Here is a 15905-nt window from a genome sequence, read left to right as displayed (position 1 = left end):
AGAAGCTGCTAATTTATCAGGCCCAGATTAAACAGTCAATGTTTTCATTGATTATTTTGTTTTTCAGCAAATTTGTGCAGCCAAAATTCTTCTTATAGTGCATTAATACCTTGAAAGAATTAGTAAACTGGTGTAAGGTATTAATACCTTTTTCCATTGTTGTGAATTGTTAATTTAGATCACCATTTTGCAATTAGATTTTTCATTTTTTCTCTGATCAGTACTTAGGAAAAAGATTTTTTTCCTCTGCAAGAAAATAAGAGGTTTATTTCTTGCAACCTACTCAAAGAATAGGAAACATGCAAATGTTCACAGTGCTGTCCCTCCCCTAGAAAAAAGTTGTTCTTTGTAAAACCCAAGTCTCTAGGACAATGTTTCTCAACCTTGGCAACTTTAAGATGTGTGGACTTCAGCTCCACACATGCTGGCTGGGGAATTCTGGGAATTAAAGTCCGCACATCTAAAAATTGCCAAGGTTGAGAAACACCACTCTAGGAGTTCTAATGCTTGCTTAAATTCCTGCCACCATAACTATAGCTCTTCCTCTAGATTTCTAGAAATAAGACTGTTCGTCCAAGAACTCCTTTAACACTGCCAAATCTCTTCCAGTTTATTTTGCAGGAACATCATCTCTTTTACTTACTTTTTCATATATGCTTTTGTGGGAACCTTTTTATCTACTTTAGCTTATAAATATGATGCAGATTACATATGGTGCGTTAAAGCATTTTTCTAACTCAGTGAAAGAATTGAAAAACAAAAGAAAAACAAGCAGCAATAATTCTAAAAAAATGGCTGATGTTGGTTTGTTTCTTTAATGAACTAGTTACTCCTTTCAGTGTGCTTTTTGTTTATCTCCCCCCCTTTTAAAACAATATGTAAATATGAAATCAGGTTGATAATTATTTACCATCTCATTGATGTGTTCTACCATTTAAATTCAGATATAATGTGCATTAAATTATGGCTGTGGTCTAAAAGAGCAAGGCACAAATGCTGCATTCTTATCTCTGCTTTATGAGTGACCATTTCAGTAGGCGTGAATGAGTCTGTAATTTTTCAGATTTTAGGGGGAAGTTACAGTAAACTTCATTATTTGGAGTGACATTGAATTTTTCTTCAGGCTTGGTATATGCATGCCTGAGAGTTGAGAATACAGATAAGGATACCAGGTAGAAGGAGAGAGGCTGGAGTTAGCAGTAAAAGTTGTGGGGGCGGGGGGAGGTTATAAATCTGTGCCATTTCTGTATGGGAGTTTGCTATAAGATTGTTTTCCCACCCCCCACCCCTCAAACTCTCTTGTAGGGTATATAGCTTTGCTTTTGTCATACAAAGGAAATAATTATATTAAACCTGGATTTCTCATTGTTCAGAAAAGAGTTAGATTAATATTGTATAGCATTATTATTATTGTTATCATTATTACTACTATTACTACTACTGCTATTCTCTTGTGTGAGTCCTGTGAGAAGCATTATTTATGAGAGAAAGGGAAAATTATCCAGCATTCAAGCCATGAATCTGCATTTACTTCTTGTCTTGATGGAAAATAAGAATGAGAAATAGACATTTTAATTTGATTCTGTGAGGTCCAGAGGTGGTTTCAGATTATATGCAGGACTCTCCTGATGGAGAAACAACTGTGGCTGGTCCACATCTTGGAAATTATAAAATCTAGTTGCAGGTGTAGAAACCAAATCTTATCAAATTAGATTATACTGGAATACAAATCTTTAACTTTATTATCTCTGATAAAAATGTGTGGTTCTATCACTGGACAAGAGGAGCAGCAGTGAAGAAGGATGTTGTACTTTTACTGTCTGCATGTAAGAAGCTGGAATTGGTGATTAGCTTGCTGAGTGAAATATGTGAATATAGCATACTGTTTCAGAGCACATTTATTAAATTAGTGCTCATGTATATAATTTAAAATATTTCACATAAATTATACTGTAATTCTTCTGAAATCCATAAATGTTATCATAAGCTTGATACATTCAGACTGAAGCTGAGAAAAGAGAAGGTTGTTTGAGGCTTTCTATTGAGTTCATGGATGGTAGAGGTAAGATTTGAATTACAGGCTTTGTGATTTGTAATTTAGTTCTTACTTTAATACACTGTATCAGTTATACATGTTAATTTAGGAAACTTGCTTATAATAGTGATAACTGCCATACACACAGACACACACATATATATCAGGCACAGTTATCACTAGTATGCGTATACATACACACACACACACACACACATTTTGCAGCATCAAGGAATTTTACTGTTCACTTCCATTGAGTGTGGAGCTGTAATTTTGAAATGCGCACACACTACTTATAAGTATCTGACTCATCCCAGGTCTACTTTTTTTGAATATATAGATAAATCTCCAATGAATCACACTTTTTTCTGCATGACAAACAGTTAAAACACTGGTACATAGTACTGGAGATTTCAAACAACAATATTAATGTTTAAATAGGAATGGGAACTCAATGAAATAAAATCTGTTCATCAATCCAGCAGTTTAATATGGGCTGCTAGAAGGCTATTTGGACAGAAGCAAGCTCTTCTAATATGGCACCTTCATTTTGAAAGAAATTTCAAAGTATTCAAAAGTATGTTGGGACTGACACAAAGCAATACATTTACAACTTCTGTGTAATAATTGAATTAATTTTCAGAACTTAGAGTTAAGCATCAATGAAGTTGGCATTTGAGTGACATAGGGTTTGGGGTGGTGGTGGTTTTGGTGTGTGTGTGTGTGTGTTTTGAGAGTGTTTAAATGTGCAGTCCCCTCTTCCATCCCTGCTGGTTTTTGGTTGTTTGTTTTCCCATAATCACGTGATGTCAACTCTTAGAACGAATCTCTATGCAGAAAATGAAATACTGTATACCTGTTGCTATCCCAGGTGTTTTTTTCTTTTTTTTTGTACCCTCCCCTCATATCAGATTTTCATGATGGGGCACTGAGGATGCCATCTTCTCTAAATTATCCTGCGTGGAATACTGGGGATTTTGGTAGAGGCAGTCAGTCCATTATGATGAAGGCTCAGAGCATCAACTGCCTTGGGATTTCATCCAGTTCCATATGACCCAAGTACAAAGTCAAAATTGGTTTGCCTGAGGGAAAAATTAGAACATCGGTGGTTGGCTATCAGAGAAAACTTGGGATGCTGATTTTGTATCAGATTCCTGAAAGTTTCTTGGTGCTGTGGCTGTGCAAAATGGGATTCGAACAAAATGTGCCGTATGTGTTGGGAGGCTCTTAAATCAACAGTACCTTATTCTGGACTTGCACAGCTTTCATAAACTAGAAGTATTTCCAGGGACTTGTGTTATGAATGCAACACAGTTGTATCATAATTCATATGACCTTTATGGACACTTCACTTTCTTTAAACATTTAAGCAAAACAATGTAGATATTTCAGTTAAAAAAATCATTAACAAAACTTGAAAACATAGAGTCTGTGTTGAAATAAACTGAGTCAGGAGTTATTTCCCATGTAGGTAGGCTATGCAGTTTTTTTTGGCATTAGTGATTCTAGACTACTCATCTAAATGTTTGCATTTTTATAGTGTTAGAAGTAATAGGTGTGGTATGTTATAATAATCTTTCTCTGGGATACTACTATAATAATTATGGGATGACAGCTATGCAAATTCTATAGTTTATGCTATTGCTTTTTATGGACTCACTAGCAGAATAAATATTTGTGTTAGTGATTTTTGTTTGTGTGTGTGCCTTTGAGTCAGTGTTGACTCCTGGCAACTGCCTGGACTAGTCCCTGCAGTTTTCTTGGCAAGGTTTTTTGGAAGTGGTTTGCCATTGTCTGCTTCCTAAGGCTGAGAGAGAGGGACTGGCCCAAGGTCACCCAGCTGGCTTCGTGCCCAAGGCAGGACTAGAACTCACCGTCTCCCGGTTTCTAGCCCGGTGCCTTAATCACTACATCAACGTGTCACTCGTTTAGTCTGTAAGGTTTTAACTGTTATCTGTGTGGATTTATGCATATACTTTTGATATTGTTGAGGGGAAGAAAAGTATGCGTTTGCATTTTATCATGACAATGTTTTCCTTTTGAGTTCAGGAATTTTATAGTTCTACTACTAATCCTTTTTTAGCTGTACATAGCTATCCATCTGACATGCTATTTTCTCCCTCCTGATTTTAAATTGTTGCTCCAAATAGGTCCTAGTTTAATTAAATATGTGGCATGGAGCAGGTATATCATATCAGTTTCTACTCTCTCATTATTGGTTATGGTGTTCAAAGGTAATTTCTCAGAGGTAAGCTAGAAATCTGTAATAATATAGCAAATTGCACTTCTCATGTTCACAAGACTCCTTGACAATGAATTTATGAATCTTTTTATGCATAAAAGAATAATAACTTAAAATATTGTTATAATACTGTCTCAGGAAAGAAAAAAAGGTATGTGCTTGCATAGTTTATTTATTTGTTTGTTTCTTTATTTTTGTTGTCCTTAGGGCTTCCAAGATTCATTACCCAGCCAGAGTCTGCATCTGTCTATAGAGGAAACCCCATAGTTCTTAACTGTGAGGTTAATGCTGATCTAGCACCATTTGTAAGGTGGGAGCTGGATCATCAGCCACTGTTTCTGGATGATCGTGTATTCAAATTGCCAAGTGGAACTTTAATTGTTAGCAATGCTACGGATGAGGATGGCGGAACATATTGTTGTGTTATTGAAATTGGTGGGTCTCCCAAATACAGTGATGAAGCAGAGATTAAAGTTCTTCCAGATACAGGCATGTGTGCTGAGGTTTTTCTCTCCTAGTTCTTTCTTGTGCATCACTAATAAGATTGTTTAACTGGTGTCAGAAATTGTAAAAGCTTGCTATTCAAACTTGCTAATTTTAAATGGATGCTTCTCTGGGTCCTCTAAAAGTCCTTATAAAAGTTTATTCTAAAAGTTTCAGTTTTCTTGCCAGGCTTCATACTGGAGTTCTCTTAAATATTAACAAAAAAATTTTATATACCCTTTTTGCAAGACAGATGTAGTCTTAGACTCCATGGCAATATAAGGCCAGTATTTATGCCCATTTCAAATACATTTGTTTAATACTAATTTGTTGTTAAATGTTGATTAGAAGCAAGTGAAAAGCTCCTTTTAGCACAGCATTCTGTTCAGAGTTAGAATATTATGCTGCCATCACTTTCCATTTAATTTAACCTTACATTTCCTGATCATATTATTTGCAGAATCTGAAATTGCTTCAGACTTGCTTTTCCTGAAACAGCCCTTTTCTCTTACCAAAGTTACTGGGCAGAGTGCAGTTTTACCATGTGTCGCTGCAGGCATTCCTGTTCCTCTCATCCGATGGACAAGAAATGAAGAAGAGCTTGTTACAGAAAAGTGAGTTTTAATTCTGATGTTACACGTGGAAGTTACAGAAAACAGTTACTGTTGGGAGATTGCTGGGTAACAGAGTGCAAAGAGCCAGCAGCCACTATCCCATATCATGGAAGCTGCTAAAAAGGGGACCTAACAACCACAAAAACGTTGGTGAAGGGAAGGAGGGTAAAATTTGGGATTGAGTTAAAGAAGCATTGAAATGGCAGCAGTAGGGCCTCCTTATTTCAAAAATGCATTATGCTGAGCCTGTGTGACCCCCAAGCAAATCTAGGAAAGAGCCCAGCCCCTTTAGGGAGCAACTGACAGGTCTTGGGAGGATGCCCATGCTGGATCCAAAGCCTGACCTGATCTGTGCAATCAAAGGCCTTGTTGTACTCAGTAAAACAGAGGCAACCCTTAGGTTAACTATCTGATCCTGGGTCATACGGCCATTTCTGAAATCTGGCTGTTCTATTTGGTATTTTTTGTTACAAGTACAATTCTACCTTTCTTAGTAAAATTGTAAGCAAAATTTTGCTTGCATGAGGACATCATTCAATAGTTCGATAATTTGCACATTCTCTTCATCTCCCTTCTTCAGTATAAGTATGTATACCTGGTTTTCCAATCTCTAGGCCATATAGTCTTGCTCAATATTTGATGACACAACTATGTATACTTTGGAAATATCCCCCCCCCCTTTTTTTTTTATATTCACACTCTGGTATCTTATATCTTAACATGGCTCAGTGCAATTTAGCTTTGTTCATTGGAGTTTTCATTTTAATTAGTGTTTTATGTGTCATCAATTATTAACTCTTTTTTGACATTCCTAAGCCTTGAATAGTTGCTATAACCATGTTGACTCGTATCACCTGTAATAACTAGTGCATCTGGTTTTCAACCAGAATGTTTTCAGTTGAATTTAAGAATTAAAATGATTTGATGGGAAGGACTTTAAAAATAGATATTTTGGCTTCTCAAGAATGTTGTAGATCTTTGTATTTTTTAAAATCTGAATCCTACATGCTTCAAAAAAATCACTCCACCAATATGTCTTGTTTTATACAGTTCTCACAAATTTATATTCCTGTCTGGGGGAACACTGAAGATAAATGATATCACTGAAGATGATACAGGAACATATACTTGCATCGCAGATAATGGGAATGACACTATTGAAGCTCAAGCTGATCTTACTGTGCAGGGTATATATATATATATATATATACTTTTTAAAAATGAAAAAGAAATTAGTGCTAATATAGTTGAGGTAGTAGAATTCCAAAACAAAAGATATTGTTTTGTTTAGCGGCAAAATAAGTTCAGCTATTACTACTGATCCTGTGTAATTGGGGAGAGCAGTGTGATTGAAGCAAGAGTATTACCAAGTTAAATTTATGACATTTCTATACAGAGTTGGGAAAGATTTCAGCCTAAACCAATGAAAAGGTTCTGCCTTGAAAACAATACACCATAGATAGATAAACTGATGGCATGACTTGTATAAGGCTGCTTCATTTATTACTTTGCATGGCTCATTGTCTTTTAGTTATTAGCAGGAGCTAATATCCAGCTGACATTGCTGCCTGGCAGCTGAAGATGAAGAGAATTTTTTTCTCCCAAGAGTTTATTACATTCTTTAATAGAGAAACACACATTATTTTCTGTAGTAAGGTGGATTATCTAGATGAATGTACAAAAAAATTGTGTAGTACATATACAGGTGGATAACCTTTTTGCAGTGGGGGGGAGATTCAAGTCAATCCTGACTCCTGGTGACTGCATGGACTTTTGGCAACATTTTTAGAAGTGGTTTGCCATTGCTTCCTTCTTCTTAGGGATGAAAGGAAATTACTGGCCCAAAGTCACCCGGCTGGCTTTGTGCCTAAGGCAGGACTAAAACTCCCAATCTCCTGGTTTCTGGCCTGGTGCCAACGCCAAACTGTCTCTCAAATAACTTTCAACCTCTGTAAATTTCCAATTTTCAATTTTAGGGTTCTGTATTAAAAGTTATATTAAGGAAGAGGAAATTGATCTGATCTCACTTACCAGATTTCCCCTGTAAAAATTATCAGAAGGTAGTTTTCTCTTTTATCACTGTAATTCAGGAAGTAACATGGAGACAGACAGATGAAGACAAGGTTATAAGTTCACTTTTCAGCTGGGGAATGTCAGCCACTGTATTTAACTCTCCAGGAGATTCCTGAAAATGGTATGACGTAAATTACATTGCTTTTGAGCTTCCTGGCCTGTCAGTTTCAAACATTGCAAGATTCTATCAAGTGGAATTTTTTTCCTTTTTTTCTTTTTAAATGACTGTGTTTTGAAAAAATGTAAATGTTATCTTGTTGTGAAACTGATAGCACACCTGATTACTCCTGCAGCCGGAGTATATAGACTGATTTAAAGACTATCTCAGTGCTAAAAATGTGATTGACTGTGTATGCATATGTGAGTTTAGAAAGTTGCTATTGCTCTCATTCATTAAATGAAATAAAGTCAAAGCCCTGATATCACATGTGGGTGGTTCCTGTGGTTTTTGCTTGACATCTGGGAAATCCTGGAGTCACTAGTGGCAGAATTATTTTAAAAATCATCCTTGCTATGTAATAAATTATTCTTGTCTTTAGAGAGTTACAGGATGGAATTATTGACAGATACATATCCAAAGTAGCATAGGGCTACTTTGTTCATCAACAATCTTCCTCTTTGTTTTAATTCTTTACAGAAGTCATTTAGAAGTACTTACAATTACTTTCTAATTATATTTAATTTTATGAAGAAGCATTACGAAACTTAAAACCAAGATATTAGTGATTGGAATCTTTGTGGAAAATGGTTTCTTCAGTAAGAGCTTTGCAAAATCCTATGGGACTAAAATATATGGCAGAGCAGTTGATATGGGAATATCTAAAGTATCTGTGGTAGTGATATTGATACTCAGGAGAATTGTATTTGATAGCTTCTAGATTTCAACTCGGATTTCTTAATAACTGATTTGTAATGCATTAATGAAGCTTTATGCCAGCTGGTGCTTTATGATAGAAGCAGCTTGCCACTTTTAGAAGAGTATTTTTAGAAATAGGCATTAAATTAATAGCAACAGTATAGATGCTTTTCCACTTTTTAATTCTGCAACAGTGGGAAATGTATGCATCTTCTGACACTTATCTGAAATCATTGATCTTATAATTAAAATTCGTTTGGCTAAAAGTGAAGGGGACATTTAAAAAAATAAATATCTTCTTTTGGCCCTGGAATGGCAAATTATTAACAAGTTATGAAAGGCAAGCGGGCTTGTGGAGACTGAAGGCAGGTATAATGATGTGCATCATAGTCAAGTTTCAACAGTACAATTCTAAGCATTCACGGACAGAACATATTTCAGATCTCTTTCTTTGAATCAGTTTTGGCACTGCTGAATAAAACATCACAGCTGCCTCTCACTTATTTCATACAAAACAAAATAATCTCCTTTGCCAGTCAGGAAAGGTCATTTGAGGGTGAAGTCTGAACATGTGCTTGAATTTAGGCGCTAAGAATTGTGTTACACTCATTAAAGCAGGATATTTGATCTTGATCTGCTGATAGATATAAAAAACATTGCTGAAAGCTTTAACTGGGATTTCAAACTTATTTCATAAGATACTTGCCAATGATAGGCAATACAAATGTAAGTTGTAAAGCTTGCCTTTGCTTCTCATAAATTTGCTTCTACTTGTTTAAAATATAATTTAGTAATTTTTAAAAAATCTGTTAAAAGTTTCCCATTGGTTATCCTTACTAAAATTGTATTGCTTGATTATTTGTTCTTATCCAATAACGGCTCATTTTTTGAAAGTATATTAGAATAAAGTTAGATTTCTTTGAAATATTTATAAATGAAAGCTATCATCTTGTCTGATCAAGCAATTTTTTGTTTGATCAATAATTAGTAACTGACCTTTCTCTCACTTTGAAGTACCTCCCATGTTTCTGAAGCAGCCTGCTAATATTTATGCACATGAATCCATGGATATTGTGTTTGAATGTGATGTGAGTGGAAAGCCAACTCCAACAGTCAAGTGGGTAAAGAATGGAGATGTGGTGATCCCTAGTGACTACTTTAAAATTGTAGTAAGTATATATTTAATATGACTTGTGGCCTGGTTTTATTATAACAAGCTCAAGCTAAAAGAATGCCAAATGGTTTGGATCACTAGTGTATTTCCCTAGAAAGTGCTGATATAACAATCTTTACTTTCAAATAACCCAGTCACAATAGTTTGTACCTAGATGGCTAGAACAGCCTTTTGCATTGTATTACTGTTTCTTCTCCTTAAAAAACTTGGCACACATTGAGAACTGAAAATATTTTTAGTTACACAGTTGATATGAACTGCTAAGATACTGAAAATTGTACCCATTCTACTTTTATATTACTTTGCAAAGAATACTGCCAGCAAATTCATGCTTGATTTTAAGGAGTGGGGAGGTAGGATTCTAAGGGAAAAAAGATCAGTTATATCCCCCTTTCAGTCCCCTCATTTCAGTCAAGTTTGAAATCCCAGACTGCAGTAAAATGTAAATAAAAAAGCAAAAAACAAAACAAAACAACAGCAAGAAGTTTATAACAGCAAAACCAAAGAGAAGAAAAGGCCAACCTATTTTTAGATAGAGTATAGCAACTGCTTCAGCTAGAAACAGACACTGGAGAGCAGCCTGTTGGAGGATATGGACTAACCTGCTATCCATGGTGCATTAAAGAATGCAATCAGGTTGTTAGCGTTGGAAGAAGAAATGACTTTTCAGTTTGGTTGCTTTATGGACATTGAACAGAAAGGGAGCATCACCTTTCCCTTTGCCTCAAGCTGCATAATGTCTTGCCCTGGCCTTGCTGATAGTACAGAACAGCTAGAAGTTGAACCCCAAAGGGAGATGAACATAAAGCAGCAGGAATTCATGCAGATTTGGCAATATGCAAATGACAGAAAGAAAAAAATAATGAAACACTCATTAAATGACTTCTGTCAGTGGTGAATGGTATAAATAGGGGGAGTGAAGATGTAAAAAACAACGAACAAAATAAGGACAAGTGAGAAAGATAAGGACAGGAAGACAATTGTGAATAAAAGTAACAAATATGCATACGCACACACATTTTTATAGTTTTTATTTTCAGAATCCTGAACAGGGAATAGAAGATCCTATAGTGAATACTGTATATCTTTTTTTTTTTTTAAAGAATGAGCACAACCTACAGGTTTTGGGCTTGGTGAAATCAGATGAAGGCTTTTATCAGTGTATTACGGAAAATGATGTGGGAAATATACAGGCTGGAGCCCAGCTGATAATACTCGATCATGGTAAGAAAGTAGAGTCATATATTGTTAAAATATAGGGCAGAATATCGAGCTATACTTTCCTCCCTATGGGGCACTCTTCACCGTGGATAGATACTCCTTGTTCTGCCTATAAATTAATCATTTGTAAAATAAAATGTCCAAATGATTTCTGCTTATGTTAAGTATGCAGAATATTTTAGCAACTTGTGTGATTAATCAAAACCCCACAGGTTGCTTTAATGTAGTTACAGTACATAAAATATAGATAGGGCCGATTTCTTCAAAATCATTTACTTTCATTAAAATCTGTTTTTGTGATAATTTGTGTGTGCATTTAAGTGTGTGAGTCTGGAGAAAAACAATATACAGAGAAATATGTACGCTTGCACGTGATATCTTATTGAAGTAGACTCATTGGTAAGAGGATACTTTTTATGTCGTAATACCATTGACTCCTGTGGCAATGTCGAGGATCCAAGCATATCCCAAACATACCAGAGATATGTGCATGAGGGGCATCTGTTTATCTGTTGTTTCCTTCAAGTCTACCACTGATCCAGTTTGTTCTGCTATCTTAACTTCATTCCTATGTCAGAATAGTTTTCTCATTTGATGCTTTCATATGATACACATTGTTACTGTCCGTGTATACCATCTTTTGAGACCAAAGTAATCCATATTGCATTTGGATCTAGAAGGTATGATGAAAGGTAGTCTTGATTTCTAACTGTCATGTTTACTGCAGTCTTTCTAGGAGCAGGCTGACTAAACATGGGGGAATCTTGTGAGCTTTTCAGTGTTTTATACTCTTTAAGAATAAGTTCTGAAAATTTGATAATGCCTCTCTGCAGCCTCCTAATCTCATCTCCCCATCTTCTGGTAGACTTTTTCACCTTTCATTCTTCTTGCCTGAATTTCTGTCCCCTTTTGTCAGATCTAATTCTGCATCATACACATTTAAAACCCTTCTGCTGACCCACAAAGAAACCATGTGCCATGACTTTATATATTCTGTCAAATGGTAGTAGCTACATTTACCTTAAATTTCAAGGATGCCTATTTCTTTTTATGTTTAATAGGTTTTTTAACAGTGCAGATTTTCTACTCATGGTAGTGGCATATTTGACTCTTTTGTGCATCCCTTTATTAACTAGCACAGACTTACTTGAAAAATACAGGACTCAATCTACAATTAACACATACCTTTTTAGTGTTCTATTATTATAAATACTTTCAAAATCAATACAGTTTATCTATCAAATGAAATTTATATCAGTATTTCTTCTTGGTGAGCTGTTTATTCATAGGTTTAGGAGAAAAATTGAAATGACCTATATTATACTATCGCTTTAAGGAGATCCATTGGTAATACATTGGGTATTTTTATTATTGATGGATAATATTCCATTCTTGCAACTATTTATAAGACAACCCTGAGGCTAGGTTTGTTGAAAAAGCTATAGGGGTCTGTATGAACTATGATTTACTAACCACATTGTTTGGGTTCATACATGATGCTAAGCTGGAACCAACCAACTACATTATGATTTAGCATGATATATGAACTCAGCCTGAGCGTTCAGAATCAATTTTGATGCTATACTTCTGAAGATTTCATAGTTCTCAAAAAGATAAATCTGTGTGTAACAGCTAGGTTTTAATGACGTAATTGTTTGTTGTCCTTCCTTCCATTTTTAAATTTCTAATAGAGCATGTTAGTGTGGCTTCTCTCGTTGGGTTTGTAACCTCTAAGTGAAAGAGGTGAGCATGTTTCATTACTGGATATGTGCAAAATGTTTTTCTGCATTATATTCCTCTTACATAAACATTGCTATCTTATCTAAAATACAGCATCACTTCTGGTTGGACTGGCAGGAAATGTTGCTTTCCTTTTTTAATGTTCTTTGCTGATGTATTGATGGTGACACACCTTTTTATTATTTGGGCATGATAGTAAAAAATAAAATGACTTCCTTTAAAACAAAATATTTCCCAAATATGGGAGTAGTGTTTTTTATTGCACTTTTATGATTTCCTTTAAAAGTTTGCACTGGAAAAAAATAAACATCCTAATCAAAATACTAATACTAATGGATTTGTCAGAGAGCTCAACAAGTATAGGTTTAACAACTTTAAACATCAGAAAAAGTTAACTGTCCAAAGTTTTAAATTATTAAAATTTATTTACATTTTCCACATCATTCAAGGATTATAATTATAATAGGCAGGGTTGGAATGTCAATAGATCAATACAGATTTGCAGTCTGAAATTGTAGGGTTCAGTCTTTTGAATTGGCAATCTCCATACACTTCCCATTGTTTTACAGCCAAGTTGTGTATATGCCACAAAAATACCTCATTGATTCAGTATTTGAACTTCCCTATTGTAATGTTTGGTATAAGTGTTACTATTCATCTCCTTAATTTTTTCCATCTTTTGTTTTTTCCCTTCAATGCCCCCCCCACTCCCTGTTTTAAAATTCATCTTTAATTTATCATTATGCCAAACCATTTTATATACCCTCTACATCTGTCAAGGAACTTGAATTGCTTCTGAAATTTGTTCCAGTGCACAAATAATACTGTGTCAATTAATGATTGCCTCCAGTTAATATTGTAAAATAACACTGCTTAAAGAAGATAAAAGAAGAAATAACCTAAGCCCTTTCCTGTTAACACATGTAAAGGATCCTATTCTAATTATGGTTGTTCAATATGATAGTATGAGGCAGAATATTACTGGCCTGTGTTGTGGAACAAAGTAATCATTCTGTTTTAGAATGGATGATCAGATTATGGAATTTAGTTATAATGACTTTGTTAATGAGTTTTTACTAGATTTAATGAAGAGGGATATATAATATGCAGTTTTAAATAATTTTTAATTGAATATTCTTCTTTGTTCAGAGCAATTAATTAAAATATAATTGTTGCATTAAAAAGAAAATACTGTTTTAAATTAGTCTGACCACTTTTGTATGACATTTCAGATTGAGGTATTTTAGATCGATAAAAAGTAAATGTCCAAAATGGAATAGTACATAATTTACCAATATTTTAAGAAGTCTTACTGTGTTATCTTACCTTGTACGTTCTGCATTTCTGTCCTAGTTCTGCTAGGGATGGAAGCCATTATCACTCCTGTGATATCCTCCCCCCCCATGATAGTGGGGCCATATCAGTTTAATGCTAAATGCTGCAGAGTTCAAGTTTCAACTCTCCTAGCCAATCAGATTATTAAATATAGTTTATAGCTGAGTTCACACATTGCAGTATGCTGTGATGTGGTTGTTCCATTTTCATTTAGCATGACGGGTAGTCAGACATCTGGAGTATGCCGGACAATCTGGACGTTTCAGTTTGCCCTCTGTTGAACTTCGCCTTTGAGGGCTCACTGTGTTTCCACTTTTTTGTGGGGGGGCTGCCCTGATTCTGTCTTAGAGGTGATAAGTGTGTATGTACCTGCAGGCCTCATTCGGCTGGTCTCCCATAAAGCTACCGTATCTGGTCTGCAGAAAACAAAACAAAATGGATGGCAGAGGAACAGAGTACTCTAGCAGTTGACTGGGTTTCTTCTGATAGCCCTAGTTTTAAATAATTCAGTACATTCACACTTTCTGGTCTGATATGGATCAGAGCCTGATGGGTCCTTTAGGAAGGTGGGCTCAACCCTCGCTATGGATATCAGCAGTAGAATATGCAATTCTACTGTATTGTTAGACAACTTAAAATATGCATAGAAGAATCAGTAAATTGAATCTGAGGGTGCATTCTTATTGCAAGAGGTACAACCTTGTGGTTTAACTTTACTAATGAAAATGAAAAGTCTTGTTCAGGTCCATGCATTTGATTGCAAATTGAACAGGTGGTTTTCTAAAAATTAACTACTACACCATAACAAAACTTAATTGTCAGAAACTAATGTTTGAATTATGAAATTATACTTTATCTGTAATTTTCATCCTACCCTTCCTTCTCACTTTCATTATAATGGAGATTTTTGATTGCTTGTCCAATAGTGACGTCTCCTTGATATTTCCCATTAGTTTTCAGTAGTTACCTTTTTGCCTGCATGCCAACCTTCAGTTTAATGGCCTTTTTTGTGTGTTCATTTTGTTTTGTTTTCCATCGTGGTTTTGTTTATTTCTTTTTTTGGTTTTTTTCTGTTTTCTCTTTAAATCGTCGTGATGTTTGCCCTTCATATTCCCCAATGTTTGCACATGACAAGATGTTGCCATCCCAACATTACCTCCCACTTCACTGACCAGTGCCACTACTGACCATCTAGCACCAGCTACAAGTGGACCCTTGCCTTCTGCCCCTCGAGATGTTGTGGCTTCTCTTGTATCTACTCGCTTCATCAAGCTAACATGGAGGACACCTGCATCTGATCCACAGGGAGACAATCTTACCTACTCAGTGTTCTACACCAAGGAAATGAGTAACAGGTACGCTTACTTAAATCTTGTTAATCTGTGTGAAAATTTAGGAGAAATATTGACATATACATTTTATACTCTTGTTGCTGAAATATATATTTTTTAAACATGCATGAAATACAGATTTTGCATTGTAGTTTATGTATGAAATGTAATGCACACACATGCACACACCCGCATGAATAAGCTGTGCATTCTTTTTGAATAGTTCATTTGTCTCCGCTCTGCAACACATGATAGAGTTTGGAAGTATTCTTAAGCAGAAATAGTTTATAAAGCATCAGAGATGTAAACTGAGATTTTGGGAATGCCCTACAAATTCAAAGGTGAATGCACTTTGCTTTTGTCGCTGATTATTAATTTTAAGATTAAAATAGTAAACATGACCATTTGGAAATAAAATCCGTTGGAATTACTGAGCTTCAGTTTGTGCAGTTAAGTAATTGTAAACGAAAGACGGTATGAGTACAACTTTTAAACGTATTGAGAAAAAAATAACTAATGGAGCAATAAAAGATTATATGAAGAATCAGATATTTACTTAAGGCAGAATCTTAAAAAAATATGTGGATATTATTGTTAATTCCACATACTTAAAAAATAATAGGCCAATAGGTGAGGTCATATTATGCAAATTTCTCACTATGTGGCATCTTTTGTCATGGCTGTATTAAAAGTTGGGTGTCAATTACTTGAAGGCCAGGGTAGTTGTAAAGGAGTTTATCTTACTTAATCTAGTACTCCACATTAATTCAGTGAATATTATTTTACTTGTTTGGCGTCTTT

At 35.1% G+C, this 15905-nt stretch overlaps 1 protein-coding gene across 6 annotated transcripts in view; it reads left to right on the top strand.

The window, feature by feature from the left end:
- The window catches only part of NEO1 (neogenin 1), a 73981-nt gene that overhangs the window by 30226 nt on the left and 27850 nt on the right, over positions 1 to 15905 (top strand). For 4 of the 6 annotated variants that reach the window (XM_088148456.1, XM_088148452.1, XM_088148455.1 and 1 more), the window contains exons 3-8: positions 4485 to 4766; positions 5221 to 5374; positions 6425 to 6561; positions 9318 to 9472; positions 10581 to 10701; positions 14909 to 15128. In XM_088148456.1, the coding sequence (XP_088004582.1) occupies positions 4485 to 4766; positions 5221 to 5374; positions 6425 to 6561; positions 9318 to 9472; positions 10581 to 10701; positions 14909 to 15128 (1069 nt within the window). The remainder of the gene's footprint in view (positions 1 to 4484; positions 4767 to 5220; positions 5375 to 6424; positions 6562 to 9317; positions 9473 to 10580; positions 10702 to 14908; positions 15129 to 15905) is intronic. The other 2 variants (XM_088148457.1, XM_088148454.1) reach the window with 1 other exon arrangement.

This window comes from Python bivittatus, unplaced genomic scaffold, assembly GCF_059951505.1.
Source record: "Python bivittatus isolate LINGU-HERP-01145 unplaced genomic scaffold, Pbiv_v1 ctg000530_np1212, whole genome shotgun sequence".
Classification (NCBI taxonomy): Eukaryota; Metazoa; Chordata; class Lepidosauria; order Squamata; family Pythonidae; genus Python; species Python bivittatus.
Note: the sequence above shows the minus strand (reverse complement) of the source record. Positions and strands in the feature narration are given on the sequence as shown.